The sequence below is a fragment of the Colias eurytheme genome, chromosome 23 (genome assembly GCF_061535395.1).
Source record: "Colias eurytheme isolate Ceu_HAF_F1 chromosome 23, ilColEury1 Martin Lab GWU primary, whole genome shotgun sequence".
Taxonomy (NCBI): Eukaryota; Metazoa; Arthropoda; class Insecta; order Lepidoptera; family Pieridae; genus Colias; species Colias eurytheme.
In genome coordinates this window covers 2,482,794-2,509,205 of record NC_143002.1, presented here as the reverse complement: position 1 = coordinate 2,509,205, position 26,412 = coordinate 2,482,794, and the positions used below count along the sequence as shown (strand labels likewise).

At 33.2% G+C, this 26,412-nt stretch overlaps 1 protein-coding gene across 4 annotated transcripts in view; it reads left to right on the top strand.

Annotated features, from left to right (window-relative positions):
- Positions 1 to 25,494, top strand: part of Pde6 (phosphodiesterase 6) — a 77,539-nt gene extending 52,045 nt beyond the window's left edge. For 2 of the 4 annotated variants that reach the window (XM_090115593.1, XM_090115597.1), the window contains 17 exons: positions 8,571 to 8,688; positions 11,983 to 12,109; positions 12,559 to 12,677; positions 12,786 to 13,051; positions 14,617 to 14,790; positions 15,448 to 15,618; positions 15,916 to 16,041; positions 16,565 to 16,682; positions 17,038 to 17,129; positions 17,403 to 17,726; positions 18,102 to 18,255; positions 18,527 to 18,686; positions 19,270 to 19,490; positions 19,994 to 20,165; positions 21,073 to 21,177; positions 22,445 to 22,477; positions 22,601 to 25,494. In XM_090115593.1, the coding sequence (XP_089971719.1) occupies positions 8,571 to 8,688; positions 11,983 to 12,109; positions 12,559 to 12,677; positions 12,786 to 13,051; positions 14,617 to 14,790; positions 15,448 to 15,618; positions 15,916 to 16,041; positions 16,565 to 16,682; positions 17,038 to 17,129; positions 17,403 to 17,726; positions 18,102 to 18,255; positions 18,527 to 18,686; positions 19,270 to 19,490; positions 19,994 to 20,165; positions 21,073 to 21,177; positions 22,445 to 22,463 (2,466 nt within the window). In that variant the 3' untranslated portion in view covers positions 22,464 to 22,477; positions 22,601 to 25,494. Of the gene's footprint in view, positions 1 to 8,570; positions 8,689 to 11,982; positions 12,110 to 12,558; positions 12,678 to 12,785; positions 13,052 to 14,616; positions 14,791 to 15,447; positions 15,619 to 15,915; positions 16,042 to 16,564; positions 16,683 to 17,037; positions 17,130 to 17,402; positions 17,727 to 18,101; positions 18,256 to 18,526; positions 18,691 to 19,269; positions 19,491 to 19,993; positions 20,166 to 21,062; positions 21,178 to 22,444; positions 22,478 to 22,600 lie in introns of those variants that run through there. The other 2 variants (XM_090115595.1, XM_090115596.1) reach the window with 2 other exon arrangements.
- Positions 25,495 to 26,412: the final 918 nt, after the last annotated feature.

Sequence of the window (26,412 nt, the reverse complement as noted above, 5' to 3'; positions counted from 1 at the left end):
AATGCATAACTTCTAAACTATTATAGAAATTTGTATTGAATTAGTTAATAATTCTATTGTTTTATTTGTGTATTTTATTTTACTAGATATATTTACAACTATTCTTACCCCGCGGTTTTGCCTGCATTGCTCCGCTCCTATTGGTCTAAGCGTGATGATATTATCTATGTTCACCTATAGCCGTATAGCCTTCCTCGATAACTGGGCTATGTAACGCTGAAAGAATTATTCAAATCGTACCCGTAGTTCCTGAGAATAGCACGTCCAATCAAATAAACAAACTCTTCAGCTTAACATAAGTATAGAATATAGATACTGTATTATTTCTAACTACGATTTTTTAATCTACGATGAAGGAAAATTTCCTTCAAACCTACCGAGCCACAAAATTTGTTTTCATTATTTGATGTAACCCTTTAAGAAGTTTCCTCAAAAAGTACTTACAGTAAATAAACTTCTGATCAAGTGGATTGAGCAAATACCTCGTTAGTCTAACTGTTAATTCGTTCGGCTCAAGATAAATCGTTTATGCCCTTAGCTAGGCTATTAAAAGAGCATTAGTAATGGTAGTTTTTCTATGGATCTCTTCCTATTTAGCAGTAATGAAACCTTTTTAACAAGATACCTTTTATATGGGAGTAGCTGTGACCCGTGGTTTTATCCACATTGCTCCGCTCCAATTGATATTATATAGGTTATAGCCTTACTCGATAAATGGACTATGTAATAGAGAAATTATTTTTCAAATCAAACCCGTAGTTTCTGAGATTAGTGCGTTCAAGCAAAAAAACTTCAGCTTTATCATATTAGTATATACGTAGATAAAGTTGGTACTGTGAAGTAAATACTTGGACTTTATAATTTCTTAGTTCTATAAACATGTTACGATGTTTTTGTAAAACAAAATTAAAGTTTTCCTACAACTTGGTCTAGTAACTTAGAGCTTACTTGGCCAATGTAACTTAGAGGTCACAAATATGGGGCAACATATACGGTACAATACAGTGTAAACTTAACGTTTCTTTCGTTTGTACAAACTAGTTTTCGCATGCAATTTTCTCGTTCGAACTTCAATATAAAAAGTCGGTTAAATAGCCAATTTCTTTTTAAATCATTTATCTACAAATATGACCTATATTTGGCTAAGATCCATAAAATCGGTTTAGACGTGTTATTATATAATTTACTATATAAACTATAAACTATGTAGAAAATTATTTTATAATAAGACTAGCTGTGCCCCGTTATTTAACCCGTATTGATAAATTATTGCTCGATAAATGGGCTATCTAACACTGAAACAATTTTACAAATCGAACACATAGTTCCTGGAATTAGCGCAAGCAAACAAAAAAAAAAACTCTTCAGCTTATTATATTAGTACTTATAGATTATGGATGATATACCTATTATTGCCAGCGCAATAGCAATTGCATCGTGAATAGTGAATATTTCATTTGTTTCGTTCACAATAGGATAAATTATCCGCGCTTTGCCGTCTGAGCAATCATGTCATTGAAAAACGTACTCTATACACTAGTGAATAGAATACAATTTCGATAAACCAAAACCGGTTATCCGTAATATTCTGTATATAAAACTAGACTCCCGCAAGATTTAAGCATACAGGGATATAGGGACATAGAAATCGACTTTGTTTTTTACTATGTACCTATCTTAATATATATAAATCTCGTGTCACAATGTTTGTCCTCAATGGACTCCTAAACCACTTAACCGATTATAATACAAGATAAAAAGTAAAACAACTAAAACCCAACTACGACAACAAACGACGCTGAAAAAGTATAAAACAAAAGTTAAATTGATGAACTAATAAAGAAGCTATGAACGAAAAGATGTGAATTATATGCAATCAGCCCATGAATACAGGTAAAGTCACAAGCAAATGCTAGTAATATATATATATTCAAAATGTGCAAGTAAAAAGCTTTCAAATGATACCAAACACGGCATATTTATCTTAACTTTATTTTTTTACTCTGTATGTTTTGTCCGCTAGAGGGCGCCACATTAGATTTTGTGAAACCCCATATAGCCTATAACCACCGGACAATTAAGACGCTTCTAATGATATGTCATTTGTCGAATTCTGATAAGTAGTTTAGAAGTTACGAGGGAACAGATGAACATACATACATACATACATACATACATACATACATACATACATACATACATACATAGCCTGTCAAAATCATAACCCTCCTTTTGCTTTGCCGTAGTCGGGTAAAAATTCGCACACCATGTGCAGTTCGATCCAACTTGAGAGCTATAGGATAGGATACATGTAGGTACCACGGGCGAAGCCGGGGCGGACCACTAGTAGTGATATATAATAGAATATTTAATAACGATAAGTTAGGTCAAGTCCTTATAAAGGTCTTTTGAATGAGACGCCCAAAAATCCGAGTAATAAATGTAAATTACAATACCGCGTAATGTACACTTAGCCAAATGAAATTATTCTTTCGAATCTAACATCAGAAGTGGGATCATCCCGTCCATTTGCTGATTAATTCTTTATCTTTGGAATAACTTTGTGAAAAAACAACTTTCCTTAAATCAAATGAATGTTTTTTACACCGGATTCCAGATAGAAAAGTATTTTTAACCCCTTCTCTCTAGAAACTCTTGTTATTTAAACAAAGTGGTTGGAAGTAAACAAATGGACGTTAACAAAAATTAAAAGAGCTAGTTTTTTACTTAAAATAAAGAATCTAAATAATTCAGACACACTACTTAGTCAACGAGTATACTATGATAGACCTTCAAGTGTATTGGTTAATTGGCTGTAGGTACTGGCCTATTTTCAATAATATTTTCCAAAAGTCTCTCACTTTACATTTCCAGCAAGGATTTTAAAAATAAATATTCTTTTAGAACGTTTGTCAACTCCGAAATCCTTCAATAATGAAGCAAGGCAGTGCAGCTAAGGTTTGGTAAGATGCCAGCCCAGAGGCAATTATGCGATGTTTTCTTGGGATTTTCTCATAATTTATGTACCAGGAGTGAGGAGATGCATTTTATTTTAAAGGTTTGTCTCTTGTGTCCGATGTAGTTAATAATTTATATCAAAGAATGAATAAAATATTTCGTACTTTGATACTATGCAGATATTATTTAAATAAAAATAGAATAAAATTTCGGCTTGATTGAATGAGTTGACTATTGCAATTAATCTAAAAAGTGAAAAATATAACAATATAGAGTGTATTCACTGTGATATTTTTTCTTCCCGTGTCAGTGTTTGTTATTATATAATTCTTTTTTATATATAAAAATGAATCGCAAAATGTGTTGGTAAGCGCATAACTCGAGAACGGCTGAACCGATTTCGATTATTCTTTTTTTATTATATTCCTTGAAGTACGAGGATGGTTCTTATGTAGAGAAAACGTAAATATGTACCACGGGCGAAGCCGGGGCGGACCGCTAGTTTACTATATAAACTAACATACATTTATTTTATCCTCTTAGTTGAAAGACATACAGTGTCAACTTTAAATCAAATTTAGTTGCAGTGGAGTAAATGCAGCAGCTCTATAAGTTTATTATAGCGAAGTTATTCGGTTTAAAACCCTGTTGAAATACGCAAGGATTTTTATACCTTGCGATACGATATCGTATGACGATTTATAAAGATTGATGATTATCGAAACATTTAACGGATTATAACCAGGATCAACATATTATCTTCAAAACACTGTATTCGGTACCTATTCCAATAGATTAAGAACTGAAATATTGTAATAAATTGAACTAGTTTAAAGGTAACTAACATCAGTAGGTACAGCAAAAATGTGAAAATAATGAAATTAAAATAATTTTAAGTAATTTTCTGGTTAAGAATCGGTTTTCGTTTTAAAAGTTCATGTTTCTGTTTTTATTGTAATTCTTGATTAGTATGTACAAATGAAACAACTTATATGTTCCGATATCGAGTCGTTTTCTTCGTCGGATCGTATACTGTAATGATCCCAAGTTTGCAACTTATACTGCAATGTACGGACATGCTGTTGAGTTTAAATTTATTTTATTATGAAAGACGTTATGTACGTTTAAGTTTATAAAAATTGATGATATTTTAAATTTTATACTTCCATACACTTTACTACGATTTTACGCTTAACAGAATATGGCGTGTTTTGATAAATAGATAGATGATTTATTACATGCATTTATTACTGAACTACCTACTACTTCTAATAATGACCTATATATTAAAAAAAATCAGTCTTATAATATTATGTAGCTAAAAGAAATAACTATATGTATTTAGTGATAGAGAACATTTTCAAACTTAGGTACAAAAGTAAGTAGCTACCTACAGAAAAAATAATTCTCTCAAACACGTTTTCATAACATGTAAAAGGAAAAAAATACTAAGAAACATTGTATAAAAATATTTACACTGTCCTGTTCGGAAAACAAACTCATTCCAAGAAATCGGAGGCCTACGTAAAATTTTAACGTCCCTGAGAAAATTGGATAATGCTATTCTGTGAAACGAGACCCACGCTTAAGGGTATGTCCCTTCGGAAAACATAAACATGTTTACAAATATAAAGTTCAAACTCAAACATTTATTTATTCAAACTTCTTTTAGAAGCACTTTCGAATCATTACATATTTAACATTTAAGTTGAAGAGTTTGTTAGTTAGTTCGTGCTAAGATCAGAAACTATGGGTTCGAATTGTAATATATTTGTGTTCAATTCCTAAATTAGCAGTAGCGGCGTATGAAGAGCGGGAAAAATATTATTTTTCGGCATGTTTTACAATTTACAGTATCCATACTGAAACTATATTTTACGGACAAACAAAAACATTTCATAGTTTATCTATATTTAGTGCATGTCAATTAATTATAAAAATATAAAAACAGAGTAAGTAATGAAAATACTCAGTTATTAAGGCTGCAGTCTAGCAAAATTGCGTTTTCAACAAGTTATTTGACAATTTTTTCCCGGCTAATGAAATGATAAACTGAATTTTTTTTTCTTGTTTATCAATTAGTGTTATATACGCAATGCGCGTGAATTTTTTCACATTTATAAAGTAACTTTATGTTACCTTAATCAGGCCTTCAAGATAAGTCTCTTTCCCCCAAAATCATTTCGAGCTAAGTTTGTGCACTCACTACGTTGCAACCGATTACAATTTACATAATCTGATCAGCGCATTATTATCCTTATATAGTCGTTATTAAAAACTGCTGAATACAATTGCCGAAAAACTTATGATTTTCTTAATTAGAGCGTTATAAATTCATTAAATTTCCCATTTTTTGCCTTACAAAATCGATTGATAAATACTGCTAAAAGTTATTTTTTCCATTAATTTATTCGAGTTGGTTGAAGACCAATGTGTATTAATCCTTTAAAAAATTTTTTTTTTGAATTTTGATAATTCTTTAAATATTAAAAAAATATTTAAAATAATAAGGAAAAATCCTAGCGAATTTCTTTAGTCGCGCTCCTTGGGCCGGAGCGTTCTGACGTGTGCTCTACGCTCGATTTTCCTTCATACCGAAGTGAAAGTTGCTCTACTTCATTAAATTTAATATTTTTGTTAATTGATTATTTTTATCTTAGTTTTGTGCAAATATTCGTATTTTTAAACATTTGATTTCGATATGGAAAATAAACGAAAAAAATACGCGTGTAACTACTAGAAAAAAAATTATCTTCGAACATAAAGTTAATGAAACCAAATAGATTGCAAAGGTGATTGGCAACAATTTCTTTATTTTACGGGGTGTCAGTAAAGGGATGTATATATATTTCTTTAAAACTAAAGTAAGCTCATAAATTTTCTTATAATATAATTTTTTTGAAGTTCCAAAAATGTTTATTTTTCGTTTGAGAAATACGAAATATAATATAAACTTGTATTGAGAACTTGAACTTCCCAAGTTCATCCGGGGAAATCCCCATACGGGGAAAATGATTTGTTTACTCCAAAATTGATCCGAGGTGTTTTAATTTTTTCTTCTAGTCATTTTCAACGTAGCGGCATGTTGTTTGATTATTAATTTTGTAACTTAAATACAGGATGTTGGTTTTATATTCTGATCTTACAGACGCGCTGACAAATTTAGTCCACCATTTCTAGTTTAGTCTAACTACAAAACTACCAAAAAACTCTAAGTACCAATATTAAAACGAATGGATTATCATCACATCATCAAAACTCAGATGTAATGGAAGATCACAATAACATAGAAAATTCAGTGGGTGTTGAGAACTAAACAAACAGAAGTAACAGAGACGCGAAGAATAAAAAAAAAGGACGAAAACGATAATTCGTTGATGCTTTCCCTTTTCGACGTATTGTTAGGGTACATCACCAATCTGCAAAAAACAAAACTGATGATTCCCAATTGCTGATTAAAAATGAAAAACAAATAATCGACAACAGTGGTGAAAATTTGCTGATCACAATGAAACATCCTTCAGTGGTAGCAGATTTACTCATTTAAAATGTATCGGTGAACAGCGTAAAGGAGAGGAGGACAGGAAAACATTATGAATGTGGATGGTGGATTGTATACAGGGTGTAAATGTAATCGATAAGTATGTGCAGGCGATTATGACGTTATTATTGCAGGTATCAAAAAACTTAAAACTGATATCGAAATTACTTTACCTAATGAGCAAAATGACAATAATAACTTTTTAAAAGTATAACGAGAAATATCTAAAAAATTTACTTTATACACTCCCATATCAAAAAGGGAAAATGGGACTAGTAGAAGTTAAATGTCTAATTCCGGCAAAAGACATGAATATGAAATTTAATATTTGAAATACAATGCAAAAAATAACACTTTTGTCATAGGTAAGAATCATGACTATTTTTTCCAAATTCAGGGACAACTAAACGTTGCAGAAGCAGAAGTCTGCTTATTTGCTGTTTGGACTGGAGTGAATCATTCGTTAAAAATAGAATATATAAAAAATTATGTAACGTTTAGGCAAAATAAAATGATGGACCATTATCAAGATTTTACATAAATTGCCTACTGTCAGAATTGATTGATTCGAGACTTCAGCATTCGATGCCCATCAAGGACCCATCCTATATCATTCAAGCGATTGAAAAAAAAGAGATAAATCCAGTGCAACCGATAAAGCATCAGAATGCTAGCAAAAGATTTATTAGGTTTATCAATATAAATCTATATATGTATTATACATAATACATAATATAATAAATCTGTAGAAGACGCGAAGACTGACATCCGCGCGGACGGAGTCGCGGGCGGAAGCTAGTCAGAAATAAATATCTTTTGTTTTCATTTGCGTATTTTTCTATTTTATAATTTTTTAATTAACACAAACATTACATTTTTTTTATTAAATACAAAATTTGTTTATCCGTTTTATTAGTTAAACTGAACAACTTTCACTAAGAAACTTAGGTCGAAAAAAATGTATAGAGTTATGCATTTTGTATGGAAAGCTTATTTTTTTTATATTTCGTCCAAATTTCTTTGTAAAAGTTGATCAGTTATATAAACATGAAGTTGAAGATATCAATAGAAAGTATTCGCAAATTTTGTGTACTGATAAAAAAAAATCACCCGGTGTAATTTTCACGAAAATTGTTTCAAATTGTCATTTTTGGTACTTATTACGAATATTAAATTATATGAATGATTTAATTTTTAAAAATTAAGTGGAGCAACTTTCCCTTAGTACATTTGTATTATTTACATATAGGATGACTGGATGCATTTGTTTGCACTACTAGACCAAGCCCTTAAGAAAAAAATCATGACTTCGAAATAATATTTCATTAAGGGCCGATTTTTCAATCCTTGGTTAAAATTTATCCGTCCAATAAAGTATTACACGAACATATTAAAATGTCACCTATAATCTGTCAAATACGGACAATTAGAATACATTTTTAAAATGGTAGTTTAATACGTTATTCGAATAATAAGTTTTAACCAAGGATTGAAAAATCAGCCCTAAAAAATACAGGGTATTTTTCCAAACTATATTTAACTTTCGTAGAAGAACCTATAGACAAAATGAAATGGTTTCAGAATAATTGGCTAAGTAATCTTTTGTGTTTTTATATTATAGACAACTTTTGTTAGGAAAACATTATTACGTCGAGAGCATTACAATAAAAGAAATGTTCTTAAATAATTTATTAATAGATTTATCAGTTCTATTGAATAGATTAATAAAAAAATCTCCTTATTCTTCCTTGGCTATAGCAGGCAAACCTAAAAACATAATAATAAAAAAGAGTGTGTGTGCCGAGCACGCGTATCAGAAGTGAAATTTCTTTGGCAAGGATATGATAATCGTCGCCTTATTGCATGACGTGACGGTATTAATCTATATTCTATACACAATAAGCTTTGAACAGATCTTGCAGTTTCAAACGTTTTTATTATTTGTTAGTGTTATTTGAACCATTATTAAAATAAACATAATACGTGTTAATTAATATATAAATTAATGAGATAATTTCCTCCACGCTTTTTATTTTTGAGGCTCTTATACTTAATAATTATTTATTCACAGATACTGGTCAACGTGTGTCTCTTAACATCAGCTGACAGAGGAAGCCTGTTTCTAGCCAAAGGGACACCACCAAACAGATACTTGCAAGCCAAACTGTTCGATGTAACGAGAGACACAGGTAATACATATTATAATATTATACCTACAATGGGCAGTGTTGGCCCAACAAATGATCGGATATTTGCCGCCATTACGGCGTTTATGAACATCTACAATGGCGGCCGATCATAGACATTTAGGCCCTCCACCTTGCCCTCTACACTGTCGTGATTGCCTCTACTCGCCCAACTCTATCCATTGCAATTTGTGAAGAGGTTTAAATATATTCTTAACACGCTACAAACAGCGCCATCTATTTGTAAACTTGAACTGTGAAAACTGGGGAACTAAAAATATATTTACTACTTACTAGCTTTCCGACCTTCGTCTAAAACTTAGCAAATTATTTATTTCCTTAACAAACACATTCAATTTACCTAAATACCAAATGATTATACAATTAATGTTTATAAACTTCATTATTTTTATATGTAGTCCATAGCACCTATATGTGTTGTTACCAATACTAAATAACTACTACTGTGTTACTTATATTATCCACTAGATATCCGCCCGCGGCTTCGCCCGCGTTTTCAAAGGAAAACCCGCATAGTTCCCGTTCCCGTGGGATTTCCGGGATAAAACCTCCTATCCTATGTGTTAATCCAAGTTACCCTCTATATGTGTGCTAAATTTCATTGTAATCGGTTCAGTAGTTTTTACTTTATTTATTTTATTTAAAAAAACATCACATGCCATTACAGGACAATGCCCAATGCGTTACGTGAAAGAGTAACAAACATCCATACATCCATACATCCATACAAACTTTCGCTAGCTTTACTTTTTTATTAGATATTAGATATAGATTTCTCTACAAAATCTGTATGTAATGACATCGATCAATTTTATGTACAATGCGAATAATATGCAGTACATACTTACCTATGTAACAGATACTTCGAAGTTAGTTTAACATTTACATAAGTTGCACGATTTTGCAAGTTTTCTCTATGAGTCATGCCTAATGGACACGTGCTAACTGGATTTAGGTTCATTTGAGTGATATCTCACATTTTAGCAAACCATAACTTTAAAAACAACACAATAATTAACACATATACCTATATCTGTAGGAGAGTGTCCTGTGCAAAAGGGTTTAGTTCATTCTAGAAGCAGAAAAAGAAACTGTTAAAAATTAGGTACATCATGTTTTAATTTAGAATGAATATTATTTCCTTCATATGTTGGTAAAGTTCCTGTAAAAGTATTAAACTTTTACTTTTACCTTACCGCCATCTGTAAATCATACTAAACATTATTAGTTCTATGATTTAAATTGTTTTGTCAATATCCACACCGCTTCTTAAACTTTAGATACACAATAATAATCTCCCATAAAACGCCGTACAATTGATTATATCATTACTCATTACTACCATACACATACACAATAAATATTTACTAATTACTAGCAATTCGTATTTCGCCTGTGTGGTCCCCGTCTCAGTTTTACGACATTTTGATGATTCATTGTCCATTGTGTGGCTTGAGATGTTAATGTATGGAACTGATAGATACAATTGAGGAAAATATTCTTATATATTACTAGCTGTGCCCTGCGGTTTTACCCGCAGTGCTCCACTCCCGTTAGTCTTAGCGTGATGATATAAAGCCTATAGCCTTCCTCGATAAATGCGCTATCTAACACCGAAAGAATTTTTCAACTAAGACCAGTGGTTCCTGAGATTAGCGCGTTCTAACAAACAAACTCTTCAGCTTTATAATATTAGTATAGATTAGTGGGAAGTATGAATGGGGTCGGGTCAGGATAATTGCTTAGCAATGCGGTTTTATTTCGGCAGTGGTTTGTGGTCGATGAGGACTTTTGTTTGGAAAACAGACAATACCATTCTTATAAATAATAGATAGATAAAAAGCAATTGTGTACTTTGTGTAATGTATTTCGGATTAATGAAGACGTAAACTATGTTTATTTACTAAAAAGAATGTATATAATACATTATTGCTATAGTATATGTATATAATTACATAGGTATTCAGATCGTTATCTACCAACTGCTTTGAATAGCAGTGATAACGCGTTGACCATAATATGTATGGAATAGTTTAATCAATCAACTAGGTACTAGTTATTGTAAAATAGCTTCTACATACCTACGTATGTTGGTTATCTCCTAATTAACTGCATAAATTAAATATAAAGCGCGTGCCGAGCGTGTGTGCCGAGCACACGTGTCAAAAGTGAAAATTCTTTGTCAAAATCGTGGCCTTACTCCAAGCCTTACTCCCAAGACGTGACGGTATTGCCATGACGCGACTTGAAATTTTACTCTCAATGCGCCTAAAGAAGATTCACTTGGACAAGGGCATCTTTAAAATCACAGTGAAAGAAAAACGTCGCGCCTGGCGACTCGCATCTTACAATATTTCACAAATAACATTACCAATACTTTATATACACAATTTATTATCGAATAAAGAAAACAAACGGTTATTATTCTCAAATACTATTTATTTACATTTACCATTGACACAAATGGCGTAGAAGTTTTTCTTTATTTAGTGTAATTCTATTTTCATACTCGAAGCTGTGCTCGAAGCACAAAGCTCTCTCGAAATCCAGCCAACATAGATAATCCTTTTCGTGTAAGAAATATAATGTAGCAGGAAAAATAATACGTAAAAATGTAGGTCAAGCAGTCCTGTGTCAAATGAAAGACATTAATTTCAGTGGACGCTCCAGTTTCTATACAATTCCCTACAATTCCTATTAAAACAGAATACCAGAAAGTTATTCTGTGCTTAGATTTCCAGTATCATTGTTCAGCTTGAGTTAAATGTTTGTTGATAGACTCGAGATTATTTGTATAAGAAAGAGAGAATTTGTTGATTGTATGACACTTGCAATCCTAATTAGCGAGGTAATGGCCCCACACATTAGCCTATAGTTATGTTTATATTATCTCGATTAATGATTTAGATAGAGGTCTTTATTCGCAGCACACTTAAAAAATGTTAAGCTTATATAATTAATAAATACTTTTGTAAGATGAGATCTTAATATGTATTTTTATTGATATTTACACATAAACACATTTCAGTTATAATTAACACGACAAAGTTATGGGGTGGGGGGGGTCGAAAAAGGCCTGAATTGCTTCGAGAAAAGGATGGTCAACCGTGCCGCTTTTTTGATTGACTTGGCACTGCCGAGCTATGTAAAATCTGTGTAACATCTCTCATCTGCCTCACATAGAATTTTATATATTTGTAATAAAAAATAACTACAAGCATAATAAAACATCATTTTATAATACCAGTATTCTTCTAAAATGTCATATTATTTCAGAATTATACGACGCCCTACGGATGGCGCGTACGCAAGAAATTAGAATACCGTTTGGCGTAGGGGTCGCAGGGTTGGCGGCTCAAACGAAACACCCCATAAATATCAGGAACGCGTACGCAGATCCACGGTTAGTATAATAAATCTTATACAGCAGTAGGTATATATGATAAATATATATATGATAAAATAATATTGTATATAATATAAACACCGAAGTAACCATATACTAGCAAATAAATTATATATTTGATTTGATTTGATAGAACAAAAAATAAAACAAGAATTGAATTGTTTTGTCCTTATGATGGATCCTCCTTGTTTATTAAATATGGTGGTTCTCTTTCATAATTTATTAATATATTTTTTGGAAAAGGGGAAATTTAATCGGAAGCTGGTTTTAAGCATTGATTAAAAGAGTTTATAATGTATACACTAACGTTATTTTTTGACATCTTTTACATGTTTTAACTAACTATTCAATTCACAATTCACACAGAAAAATAAACATTTTATTGGCATTGAATTCTGCATCGAAAAATGAAACACTTATTTACTTTCATGTATTTAAAATTCCAGGTTTAACAGTGAAATTGACGTCAAGACTGGTTACAAAACGGAGCTAATTCTATGTATGCCGATCTGTAATTACGAGGGCGACGTTGTAGGCGTTGCACAGATAATAAATAAGACAGATGGTAAGTTCTTTTAAAAACAATTAATCTTTATTCATTCTTTTAATAATCCTTTCAAATTATTCGTAGCAAAGATTGCGTAAATAATTATTTGCTCATATTTTTCCACAGGCTCAAAAGAATTCTCACCGCGTGACGTAGAAGTCTTCAGGCGATATCTTACATTCTGCGGCATTGGTATTCAAAATGCGCAGCTCTTTGAATCGTCTGTACTCGAATATAAGAGGAATCAGATTCTACTGGCATTAGCTAGGAGTATATTTGAAGAACAGAGCAATTTAGAATGCCTTGTGACGAAAATAATGACGGAGGCACGAGAATTATTGAAGTGTGAGAGATGCGCTGTATTTATACTGGATACGGATCATTGTGAATCGGTAAGGAAATAAGATAATAGATATTCCTTAAAACATTGACTTCAAAATTATTTAATGGCCTTTATGACTTTTTTAAGCATTTTTTTTTTCAAAAAACTAACTACTGGGTCAGTAGTTTAAAGTCTCAAATCTTTACTCTAAATCTTTAAATTTTAATATTTCCACAGACATATTGAGGCTGTTTTGGATATTTTTTCTTATCATCACCTTAATAGTAAAAGAAAATAAAACGTTGCGTAAGAAATATTGACACGACTTTTCTTCTTATTCTTTTTTTACGGGCCCACAGTCTTCAGTATGTAATGCATATTCAAGATGATATTGAAAAACATTTCAATTATTGAACTACCCGCACATAAAACATATTTAAATTCACCTTTTTTTTCTTTTTTTTTGTAAGTGGGGAAATCTTGCATAGATACCCACGGCCTCCGGGGAAGAGGCCGTGGGTTATGTCGGATTTCTACCGACCAAAACCTCACTGTGTTCCGTCAAGCCGTATCAACGACAGGGCCACGGGTATAGGTCAGAGGCGGCTCGCCCTAAGGAGCGCTGGTGCAGTGAACTCCCATAAATAATTATAATAAAATCATACTCCTTAATTTCATTATTAATATTAATTATTACTATTTAAAATCAATCGTAATCGTAAAAAACTACTGTCAATACCAATGAATATATCCATCATTCCATACACCTGAATAATACTGTATTATACAGTAACGCGCGAAGCGGAGCGCTCACGATTGCGCTCCAATGAAAAAATATTTAGTACATTTCCTAATACGAAATCCAATAGGAGTGAAAGAGAGGGTTTGCCAGTGCCCTGCGCGCGTGAAACAGAAGATTTTCTATGGAATAATAGCAAAATTCGGAGCACCGCTCCCGCAAACGTTGCCGGTTCGTTTTTACCGCCGCGCCTGGGCGCCCGACGCCCGTACACAGGACAGCGAATGCGCGCGACGTTGTCACTCTCTATATTATAAACAAATACTCGACTCTCGAGTCAACTTCAATGCACGCGCGCGAATGCAAATTCGGGAATTTTCTAATTAAAATCATAAGATACGTGTTGAAATAGTCTGTAGTTATCAGTATTACTTGTGAGTGTGAAAATGAACAATTATAATGTGGCGTTCATTAAAAAGGGTGTTAAAACGTTACAAATTCGGCTTGAATTAAAAGCTAAGGGACCGCCACGGCCTGAACTTGACCTTACGCAAAAATGTACGACGAAAACGAAAACATATACGCGTGTGTTTAAATCCGAACAATATTATGTGAAAACACCGTGGTTGTGTGGTTGTGATGAAAGCAACAACAGACATTTACGAATGTCTTGTCGCTTTAAGTTATACATATATATTTTTGCACACCAAAAAGAAAGACGTATGTATTTCCTTTATAAGTAATTTTTTTGATAAATGTACTGCTTTACACCATGTATTTTCAGTGTTTTATTTCAAGTGAACACCCATAAAATTTTGTCACGAGCCGCCTCTGGTATAGGTATAATTCGTCCGTGACCCCATCAGCATATTTAAATTCAACCATATTTTCCCCAGAGTCATCTAGAACGTATAGTCCAACGTCCAGGCGGTCGTAAAGGCCAGCCCGCACTGCCCCCCCCAGCGCCGACCAGATTCCACACTTTGTTCGAGCTGGGCGCGCAACATTCTAGAACGACGCTCACACCGAGACATGATGCTACTTCAACTTTAGCATCTATTGCGTTGGCTGTGAGTTCAAATTTGCTTGAATTTTAGTAGTGGAGTAAGAGACATGATGCTACTTCAACTTTGGCGTCTATTGCGTTGGCTGTGAGTTCAATTTTGCTTGATTTTTTTGGAGATTTGTGGAGTAGGAACGTAATGGTATATTTTAATAGTCAGGACTGAATAAATTGTTAGAGTTGGATAATTTTGAATGTACCCTCACTTTGTTGGAAGTAGGAAATATAGAAAGATTAATAATAGTAGGTAAAGATTATTAAAAATCCATGTCCCAAAAGCATGCAAAAAATTTGTATAAATTAATAATTAACTAAAATAAATTATTTAGACCAAATCGACACACAAATTTGAACAAATACCTAATCATCCGAATATGTCACGTAGCGTGCTTGAAAAATGAAAACAACACATCTTGTGATTAGTAGAAATTAATATTACTATTTGTTACCTTGGTGTCATTTTAAGCTATTGCATAGCTTCTATCGCGGGCCTTGAGCGCGGGGACCGAATCCAGAAATTCCGTAACGAAAAAACCTCACGCTCCCCACTCCGACGGGTGCGGAGGTGTGGCTTGAAGGCATAGCATGCAAAAGCTTTATCGCGGCAGTCCCCGAGTGCCACACGTCTTTTTTTTATTCCACTTTATCCAAAAACAAATTGCAGGTAGCCCAATCAAACAAAGCGCTGAATATATCCGATGTGGACGAATGGAGAAGTGAAAACGGCATGACGAATAAGGAATGTGATGACGCTGCGAACGTCCGGACCATGCTGTGTATGCCCATTGTAAACGCGAATAAAGATGTTATTGGTGTTGCGCAGCTTATTAATAAGGTATTTGTTCGATATTTTTTATTTAACTTTTAATAAGACCACACTTGAAGCACCAGCTTTCAAATAAAAAAAGGATCATGGAAATCGATTCACCCAGTCGAAAGTTCTGAGATAATAAAGACGGAGAAAAAAGTCGAAATATTCCATTTACTATGGAATTTGAAATAAAATAAACCTACCTTCATTTTTCTAGGCTTTTTACACATACCGATTTACAATAAGGAAAAAAAATCTGTTATCATTGGTATTGCTCAAATATTTTATACTTTAATTTACATATTAAATTACTATTTTCAGGAGAACGGATCACAATTCACAGATGGCGATATTTCGATATTCGAAGCGTTTGCCATTTTCTGTGGTCTTGGAATTCATAATACACAAATGTATGAAAACGCTTGTAAACTCATGGCTAAGCAAAAGGTAAACGTGAAACTCTAAATATGTATGAATATATTACCTACCTACCTAGTAAATGTTAGCTAAACAGACATGTAGATAGATAATTAATATAGGAAAAACAGGACGAAGTTCTATAATTAACAATACCAAACGCACTGTTTAACATAAATATCTGCCTTGACAAAAAAATAATAGTTTTTGGTTGTCTATAAAGTCGGTTTACTGACGATAGTTGAACGTGACAACGTCCGATTGTGCTTCTTTGTCGCTCGTTCCGCGCTCTCGCTTGCACTTCAAGCCTTACATGGAACGCCTCAGAGCGAGGTAACGCCGCATGAGTCATGTTTTTTCGTGCGTGCAGCCGGCGCTATCGAATTATAAGACGTTGTCACGTCAAAACTGGTCAAGCCCTAAATATAACACTTGGCAGTCTTAAAAAAATAATTAGAATAATCTTACCCCTCGGCCCTCTTTTCAATACATAACAGGTAAATATTCTCCATAATCTTAACTTTAATTAATAGTAGTATTTGTTACCTTCCAGGTGGCACTAGAATGTCTATCATATCATGCAACTGCATCCGCTGAAGATACAGCCAAGCTATGTCAGGACATCATACCTTCGGCAGAAACTTATAACCTTTATAGCTTTAAATTTCACGGTAAGATACGATAAACTACGAATTAAACAATAATTAACAAGTTTATTTTGAAAAAAGGATATACAATTTTAAATTTAGAGTCGTTTTAAAAATTAAATACTCATAAATACTTATAAAAGTTTACTCGAATGAAATAATTTAGAGTTTGATTTTGAAAAATTTTGCCGTGATTTTAGATCGGCGATCATTTGATTATTCTTCAGAGAATTTATTTACTTCACAATTAAAAGTAATAAGTTAGTTGTTATTAATTAATACTAGCATGAAATAAAAAAAAAAAAAACACCATTCTTACCTTATTATATACTCCGCTGTGAATTATTCGAGCTCATGTAAAATTGTTCAATTATTTCAGATTTCGATCTCGCTGACGAAGACACGTGTCGAGCGACTCTACGCATGTTCCTACAATGCAATCTGGTTGAGAAATTCCACATACCTTATGATGTAAGATATTTTCAATTTTCTCAAGAATAATAATATACTTTTGCTCTGTTTCACTTAAAACTCCGATTGTTTTTACCGGTACCTACTGAATTACGTTCTTTTTTTTCTATATGTACTTTATATATTTTTAAGTTCACAATACTTTTGTATCGAAAACATCTTATCAAAATAATGTTTCGACTTCCTTTTATCTTTATTTTACTTCACTTACATAGCCAGGTATTTCAGGAACGTATATTAAAATATCTAATTTTAAACAAACATGTATTTCAGGTCCTCTGTCGTTGGATTCTAAGCGTGAAAAAGAATTACCGACCCGTAAAATATCACAATTGGAGACATGCTCTCAACGTAGCTCAAACAATGTTCGCAATGTTAAAAACAGGCAAAATGGAGAGATTCATGTCTGATCTAGAAATCCTTGGTCTTCTAGTCGCTTGTCTTTGCCACGATTTAGACCATAGAGGAACGAATAATGCGTTTCAAACGAAAACAGAGAGCCCTTTGGCGATTTTGTACTCGACTTCTACGATGGAACATCACCATTTCGATCAGTGTGTCATGATTTTGAACAGTGAAAGCAATAATATATTTCAGGTAAGTCTATTGTTAACATATCACGACTATTAAACTAAGTACTATAAACAACTAATCGTAGGTTCGTAGAAAACTGCCTAATAAAGTGTAGGCAGAGTTTTGCTTTGGACAAAAGCAAGAGTAGTTGTTGTACGTATTGTACGTCAATACCACCAATATAATAATTATGATATAGAATATATTATTAATTATATCTCATACTTATAGTTAGAGGTAACTTACACAAAATATGAATGATACAGTTTATAAATAAATAACTCGTCTACTAATAAAATCTATGGAAAAAAAGTTCGCTAAAATCATTTTCACAAACATTAGACAACATTTAAAAGTTCTTTTTTTAATCTACCGCGTCTATAATTATTATATTTACAGGCTCTCTCACCCGTCGATTATAAGACAGTAATGCGTGTTGTGGAAACGGCGATCCTCTCAACAGATCTAGCGATGTACTTCAAGAAGAAATCAAAGTTCCTAGAATTGGTCGACAATGGAGAATTTGATTGGCAAAGTCCGGAGAAAAAGGAATGTGAGTTAAACATACATTTCTTACCAGTCAGTTACTATAAGAACTTGTATTCTGATACAGATACACAAAAAAGTGTCTAAGTACATACTTTATTATTCACAATTAAAATAAGAAATAAAGTAAAAATTTTACTTTTAAACGCTACTAATTATAATATAGCTTATATATTATGATCTATCATATTTCAAAAAGACACCTATAAATATATATGATATGTTGGCTATTCTCAACCGAACTTTAAATGTCTATAATTATAATACAAATTTTTCAGTGCTATGCGGCATGATGATGACGGCATGTGATGTGTCAGCGATCGCCAAACCCTGGGAAGTACAACACAAAGTGGCTAAATTGGTAGCAGATGAGTTCTTCGATCAAGGAGACTTGGAGAAACTGCAGTTAAATCAGCAGCCTATAGCTATGATGGATAGGTAAGTGTAATTTAGTTACTTGTAAAATTAAGTTATATTGGGGTAAATTTTCCGTTTTACATTACAACAGGGGATCATTAATTTATTTTGCAACTATTGAAAAACCAACACCCTCATCTTGTACTTATTATTTATTTTGCATTTTTAAGCAAAACGTAGATACTAAACATTTTGTATAATGTTATCCAAAAAACATTTCATTATAGTTCTTTCACACATAATATTACAGTCTATTTAAAATTCAATTCATAAGTGGAAGACATTAACGTACAATTTACAACACACTCACGATCAAAAGCTGTCCTCAGAAAAAGTCTGCCTACGCGTTTATTAGGCAGTGTTTCCCCAATGAGTAAACATTGGACTTTGAACTTTACTATCACGAAATAAGGTGCTAATTTCAATGAATGTTCTATAACACGCCACTCGGACATTTTTCACGACCTTTTAATAGGCGATTGTTAGTCTAGTTGTTTATAGATAGCACCTTTTTTTATAGTGGAGAAATTATAGCACCTCAATGTTAGAACATGAACAAATTTTTAGGCATCAATAAAATAAAATTAACTAACGTATATTCCAGAGAGAAAAAAGACGAGCTACCACAGATGCAAGTGGGTTTCATCGACATGATCTGCCTGCCCTTATACAAAGTTCTCTCGGACACGTTTCCATGGATACAGCCTCTATACACCGGTACTATGGAGAACCGGCAACGTTGGCAAGATCTGGCTGAGAAAGTGGAAATGGGACTCACTTGGATAGATCATGATACTATTGATAAACCGATCGAGGAGTTTACTAGTGAGTATATTGTAGACATGTTGCTGAAATAAATTCGATCGCTCTGGCGGGTCACGAGTGGCTGAGTTGGTCAGGCATCCGCCCCGGAATGGCGCGAAAGGATGCGGGTTCGAGTCCCGCCTCGTGATCGATTTCTTTCTATTCTTTATAAATTTATAACTAACCAATAGATAACATTGTTCGTTCGACATTTTCCTTTAATCAAATTATCGTACGTGCGTTTGGTAATAACAATAAAAGTTATTTTTTGAACTACTCTTGAGTAGAAAAATAAATTATTCCAGTCTCAGAATAAAGATTACTGTTCACTTGCATAAATTAATGAGTTTAGGTACTAGGTAGAGTCAGTATCTTCATTTGAATAACATAAGAATGGTGTATTTGATCGTTTCTCTTAAGATAACGTAAGTTCTAAATTTTCACAAAAATCAATATTATCTACTTAAATACTTAAAATGGCAAAATTTAAAGGCCTTTATTATTAATTTTTTTTTTCTTTTTAGCTTCCAACGACGTAATAAAAGACGTGGAGTTCACACTACAGACACTAAACTGTCAACGACCAGTCTCCGATACTATGGCACTTGTAAAGCCGATAAAAACTCCCTTCCACTCGCTAAGGAGGGGAAAAACGAGCAGCGTCACAGTTCGATCTTCGAGGAGTAAGCTCACTAGGTAAATTTGCTATGCGTTTTATTTATTTCTTGCACATAATCTATGTGATAGTTATAACTTATAATATAATTTGTAGATATTTTTGATTTAGCCTACATAGTCATAGTTTAACATCATTATTTAAATAGGCCTTATTGACCTCATGAAAAACACTAGAAATATACTTTTCGTTATCCTAATACACTAGCTGTGCCCCGCGGTTTCACCCGTATTGCTCCGCTCCTCTTGGTCTTAGGGTGATGATATATTTTAACCCGATAAATGGGCTATCTAACACCGAAAGATTTTTTCAAATCGGACCAGTACATCCTGAGATTAGCGCGTTCAAACAAACTTCAGCATCATCCTGCGTCCAGAATGCCTGCGCACGATATTGCTGGAACGTTCCACCTAGGAGCCACATCAGTCCCTATCTTAAAGACGCCAGTATTTTAAATATGGATGGACGTAGGCAATAACATTTTGCTACTTTATTATTTAGGTTAATGCACAAAAAAATACCATCATACCTATATAAAAAATTAGCTTGGTTAGGTCAACGAAGCGACCTAAAATACAAAACCAGATTTGCCAGCATAAAGCTTTCGGTTCCCATGCACCACACTGCATCATTTAGAGGCGGTTTCACATACAGCGCCACTAAGGGCCGATTTTTCAATGCTTGGATAAAACTTATCCGTCCAATAAAGTATTACACGATAATATTAAAATGTCACGTAAACTGTCAAATACGGGCAATTAGAATACGTTTTTAAAATGGTAATTTTATACATTATTCGACGAATAAGTTCCAATCCAAGCATTGAAAAATCGTCCCTAATTATTATAATATTAGTATAGATTATCAAACATTCAAAAGCAGACCTTATAACCGATATAATAAGAGTGAGATGAAAGTTTCTTCCAGGTCTCTCTACGCGGGCGGCAGCGGCAGCGCTCCAACAGCGAGGGCGACCGCGAGCCCGACCCACACGCAACACACGCACGAACAGACACACAAACATAAGGGACGGTGAGTATCATTTAAAATGATCCTTCATGACTAATTGTGTTTTTATTTTGCACGTCGAAGCACTCACAACAGTCGTATACCGTACATATACATCGTATATATACACTGAAAAAGAGAAAACTTTTTCCCTACGAAAGTGGGATGTTCACTACTATACCGCGGCTGTACACACTCGTCGAGAGCCTCTCGGCGAGAGCCTCGGCCGAAAAGACTCTCGTCGAGAGCATGCCTGTACACACTCGTTCTAACATTTGAACTAAAGACTTACACGAGAATGGACGTAGAAATAGCTGCTGCTATTTGTCTTTGTGCCGTGAGCTATTATAATTTTTTAAACATTTACTATAAAAAAAAAATTCTCAAACCATGGAGAAAAAGAAGATGGTGGATGATTACTATGCACCGCAGTAGAAACAGGGAAATAAATATAAAAACTTCCTGAATAGTTAATGTATTTTATTGTATTTTTAAGGAATCAATAGAAACGCTTCTTTGTTTAGGAAGTAAAATGGAAAATCAATTGGCTGAGTTGGTGGTAGAACCTTCTGGCCAATCCATACTAATATTATAAATGCGAAAGTAACTCTGTCTGTCTGTCTGTTACTCGATCACGCCTTAACTACTGAACCAATTTGCATGAAATTTGGTATAGAGATATTTTGATACCCGAGAAAGGACATAGGATAGTTTTATCCCGGAAACCTACGGGAACGGGTTTTTCTTTGAAAACGCGGGCGAAGCCGCGGGCGGAAAGCTAGTTTAAAATAAATCCATACAAAAATAAGTTCCATAAAAAAGGTTCTGTTTGATAGCACTCCAAAAACTGTAATTCTCGTTCATTAGACCACATAGTGAAACACGTGCGTTCATAAATAACGTCAGCGAGCAACTAACTGAACGAGTGTGTACATGCTCGCTCTCGTTTTCCTCGCGAGACTCAACGAGACCCTTTGACTCGGGCGCAAAAAACCGACCAGCGACCGAGACAGCCGAGGCGAGACACGAGAGTGCGAGACAAGACGAATGCACCATGTACATACTCGTTCTCGGCCTGTCTCGGTGTGTCTCGGCGAGTGTGTACAGCCGGCATTAAAGTGGCCGTTTTTAATTAGAAAACGATGCTGTAAAGAAGGCATGCTTCTATCTGCAAATGTACCTGTGTTAATTTTGGCTTTGAGGATCTTTTTTAAATATTCGATTTAAAATTTCAAATAGACGGTTTTCTTTGATTACACCATTATGATTAAAATCCTATTATTTGTTCCAGGTTATGCCATATGTTGTGACGAAGTTTAAATTGGTGAGTTCCTTTTAAATTTTTCATTCTTATCACAACTAATTTAAATGTTAAAAATTTAACACTACTATTGTTAAAAAAAATATCTTTATTCTTCATAATGTAATGTTTATAATTATTTTTCAGGGGCAGTCAGAGCAGCTCAGACAAAAAGGACATTATGAAGCCGTCCCAATCGATCGACTAACTTCGAATGTGACGTCATTCAGCTCTTACTAGCTCATGAAAGCAAGCTTGGAAATTTAATAATTACCTTCAGAGTAATATGACACTTATGCCAAAGAAGATAAGGCTCGTTTTTATGAGATTGTAACAAACTTTTTCTCGGTTCAATTCTGATGCGAATTGACTTCAATGAAATAGTGTTTATTATGTATTTGTTCAAAATTTTTTTTTTTGTATGATAAAAATACAGTAATCATTGCAATGGTGGTAGTTTTAAAATTTCACAACTTTAAGACACTCGGGTGTTAAATTTTTATTGTGTTTAAAATACTTACTAATAACCCCTAAACGTTCCTAGATATCTTATAAATTTGGCCTAATAAACATTACTTATAATTATTTATTATTTGGAATATGGTCACCACTAAATTTCAACATTAAAACCAATTATTAAAAAGAATTGATACCACTAAATATAATACATAGTAAACATTATTTCATAAATTTGAAAAACAACTTCCAACGTCCTTTTGGCGTTAATATTTCCTGTAACTATATAGTTAAATGTATTTATAGACTGTGATCTAGTGTTACTTCGTTCTATAACTGTGTAAATAATGTCATTTCTATTGTTGGTGTTTAGATGTGTCATTTATCGTAAGCTCTTGGACTATGGGCTGTGGTAAATTAAAAACTATTTCAAAGTGCATGAAAAATAATCGTAATATCTGATTTATCCACTTAAACAATTTGAAAAAAAATGTGTGCGTGTAGGTACTAGTGTATACACGTAAGAAGTGAAACTTCTTTATGACCTTATTTTTTAAAACATAATTTACTATATAAATACGTCGAATCACGCGTGGTAGGGATAAGAAAAAGATGGCGCGTAGCGGAAAAATGTCACGCGTAACGAAAAAATGTTACACTAAATTTTTTTCCAACCCCGATAAAGAAGTTTCACTTCAACAATGTTTTTTGTATTTTTTTTTTGTTTTCTTTTTTCGTGCTACAAAAAAAGTTTCATATATGAAAATTTTCGACAAGAGAAGCGATAACGATCTCCCCATTTTTAAATACCATAGTCCATGGTTTCGGGAAGCTTTTAGATTTAATATTAAAGTCAATATATCGTTAATTACATGTTATTTTCCATAACAATGCCTTCCGTCGACTGTAGACAATTCATGACTATATTATATCTAACGCGTATTTCATTTATATAATATATACTATGTAATACATAGTTGAGAAACTTTCCTACAAAAAGAAGAAAATGACATAAAATTACTTCGGAGTCATCAGTCAATAAATTCAATATTCATTGAAATGCATAAAAACACATAATACACCATTAAAATTGTTGCATTTTTTATTAATTGAAATCAACATTATATAAGTAAGGTAATATAAATGAAATACGTGTTACATTAGTACATTTTTAGGTTATTTTTTTTATGTTTGTGTGGTTTTAATAGGTAGGAGTAGGTTTAACACGAAATATAAGTGTTGTAATGTTTGAATATCTAATAGAAAATGTCGTTAGCAGTTAATATCTTCTTGGATATTCAATGTTTATGATAAGTATTTAATAATTTATATATTTAACTTGATAATGAGCAAATTTTAAAGTAGACCGTACATTAACCTTTTTAAATGACATTTATAATCTACGGTTAATTAGGCAGCCATCTTGGATTACCGCGAAGTATAGCCAATAATAATGCTGTGTTTACGCGGCAATTTCTTTTTAAACTGACGTTTATGTCTTGTCCTTTTTTTGCAACTTTTGAAATATAATTTTTTATTTGCTCATTTACATCGAACACATTATATTGTAATTACTTTTAAAATACAGATTATTTACCATAAGTGAAGTATTATATGATGCTAGTCGAGTCTTATATTTGTTATGTTACCTAAAGCAAATTTTACGTCCGAATGCTTATGAAGCCAATGTTGATAAATTTACTGAAAAAAATATGTTTTATTTTGTTTTACAGAGTCTATTTTGTATATAAATATTTAAATGTATATACGCTTGGTTGATATGTATCGCATAGTTAATTATTTAAGAAACTATATCTTCCTTTTATGTAGGGTTTTCCAACTGGCATATTTATTATACATAAATTTAGTTATAATACATTTTTGGAATGTAATACAGATACGATTAGTCCGTGAGCAAGTTGATCAAATTATTAAGTCAATAAATACACCAGTATCTTAAAATTCATGGTTTTGTGATATTTTAGGAGGGTATGTACTTTGAAATATGACTTGTTTATTTTTAAATTGAATGAAATTTAAAAATTATAATAACTAGATGATCTACCTAAGCCGGTTCTACCTATATGAATATGTGAACAAAATTAAATTTAGTGTAAATATAAAATATTTCAAAATTAATTATTATTTTCCAAAGTGAAACGAAAATACAACGCAATTGTTATTATGTTTTTAATTTTAATTGTTTGCGTACATATCTTTTGATAGTTATTTCCATTTTATGTTTTGAGTCTTGACATGTTATTTAATGTGCAATAAGATTAATGTTAATTTTTAAGCTATTGCATAGCTTCTATCGCGGGCCTTGAGCGCGGGGACCGAATCGAGAAATTCCGTAACGAAAAAACCTCACGCTCCCCACTCCGACGGGCTCGGAGGTGTGGCTTGAAGGCATAGCATGCAATAGCTTTACCGCGGCAGTCCCCGAGTGCCACACTTTTTTTTTAATTCATTTTATTATTGTACAAGAGTTATCCATGAATAATGCCATATTATGAGAAAGCAAAGGAGGGGTTAAAATATCATATAGAATTAGACCCGAAATTAATGTTGATTGATACACATTTAAAAAAAACTTGAGCGATGTCAAGGGACATCCGGATGGAACGAAGTGTTAAGTTAGAGAGAGACAGACAGAGAACCACGCGCACGCCGCACGGCTTACAACTCTAGCAAAAAGTGTCGTGACAACTTTTCCTAAGAATTTTTCCGTTTAGCCCCCTTTCACAACGCGCGATTAGGAACTTCGTTCCAAAAGTGATACAGATTGTTGTAGGTAACTACGCATGTAAGTTTCTTGTATTTTCGATGCAAGTTTGCTAATAAGAATCCTAAATATAATTACGAAAGTATAAAACATTTAGTTAACGACTAACTGTGCCGCGCGGTTTCACCCGCGTAGCCCCACTCCTGTTGGACTTAGCGTGATGATATAGCCTATAGCCTTCCTCGATAAATGGGCTATCTAACACCGAAAGAATTTTTCAAATCGGACCAGTAGTTCTCGAGATTAGCGCGTTCAAACAAACAAACAAATTCTTCAGCTTTATAATATAAGTATAGATAACATTACTTCCATGGACGTATAAAAAAAGACGGACGCCGTATTACGAACAAACAACGTGAAGCCACCATAGTAAGCTAGCGATCGTGTAAAGACAATAAACACGCACACACTCTCACCATAGTAAGCTAGTCGGCCGCCATTACGTCGTGAACTACCGACTGATTAACTGCGTCACTGTTTCACAAAAAATATTTAAAATGCCGTCTTGCGTGGTTAAATGGTGTCGCAACAATACAATTTTAAATAACAAAACACAAGGGATTACATTCCACAGGGAAGCAAGTTATTTCTTTTATGTTTTAATGACAAAATTATTACGGCAAAATTTATAGAAAAAAATACAGCCGCCATTGTCATCAGGACAGCTGTTGCCATGGCAACATGGCATACACACATGGATCTTTCGCCGCCATTACTA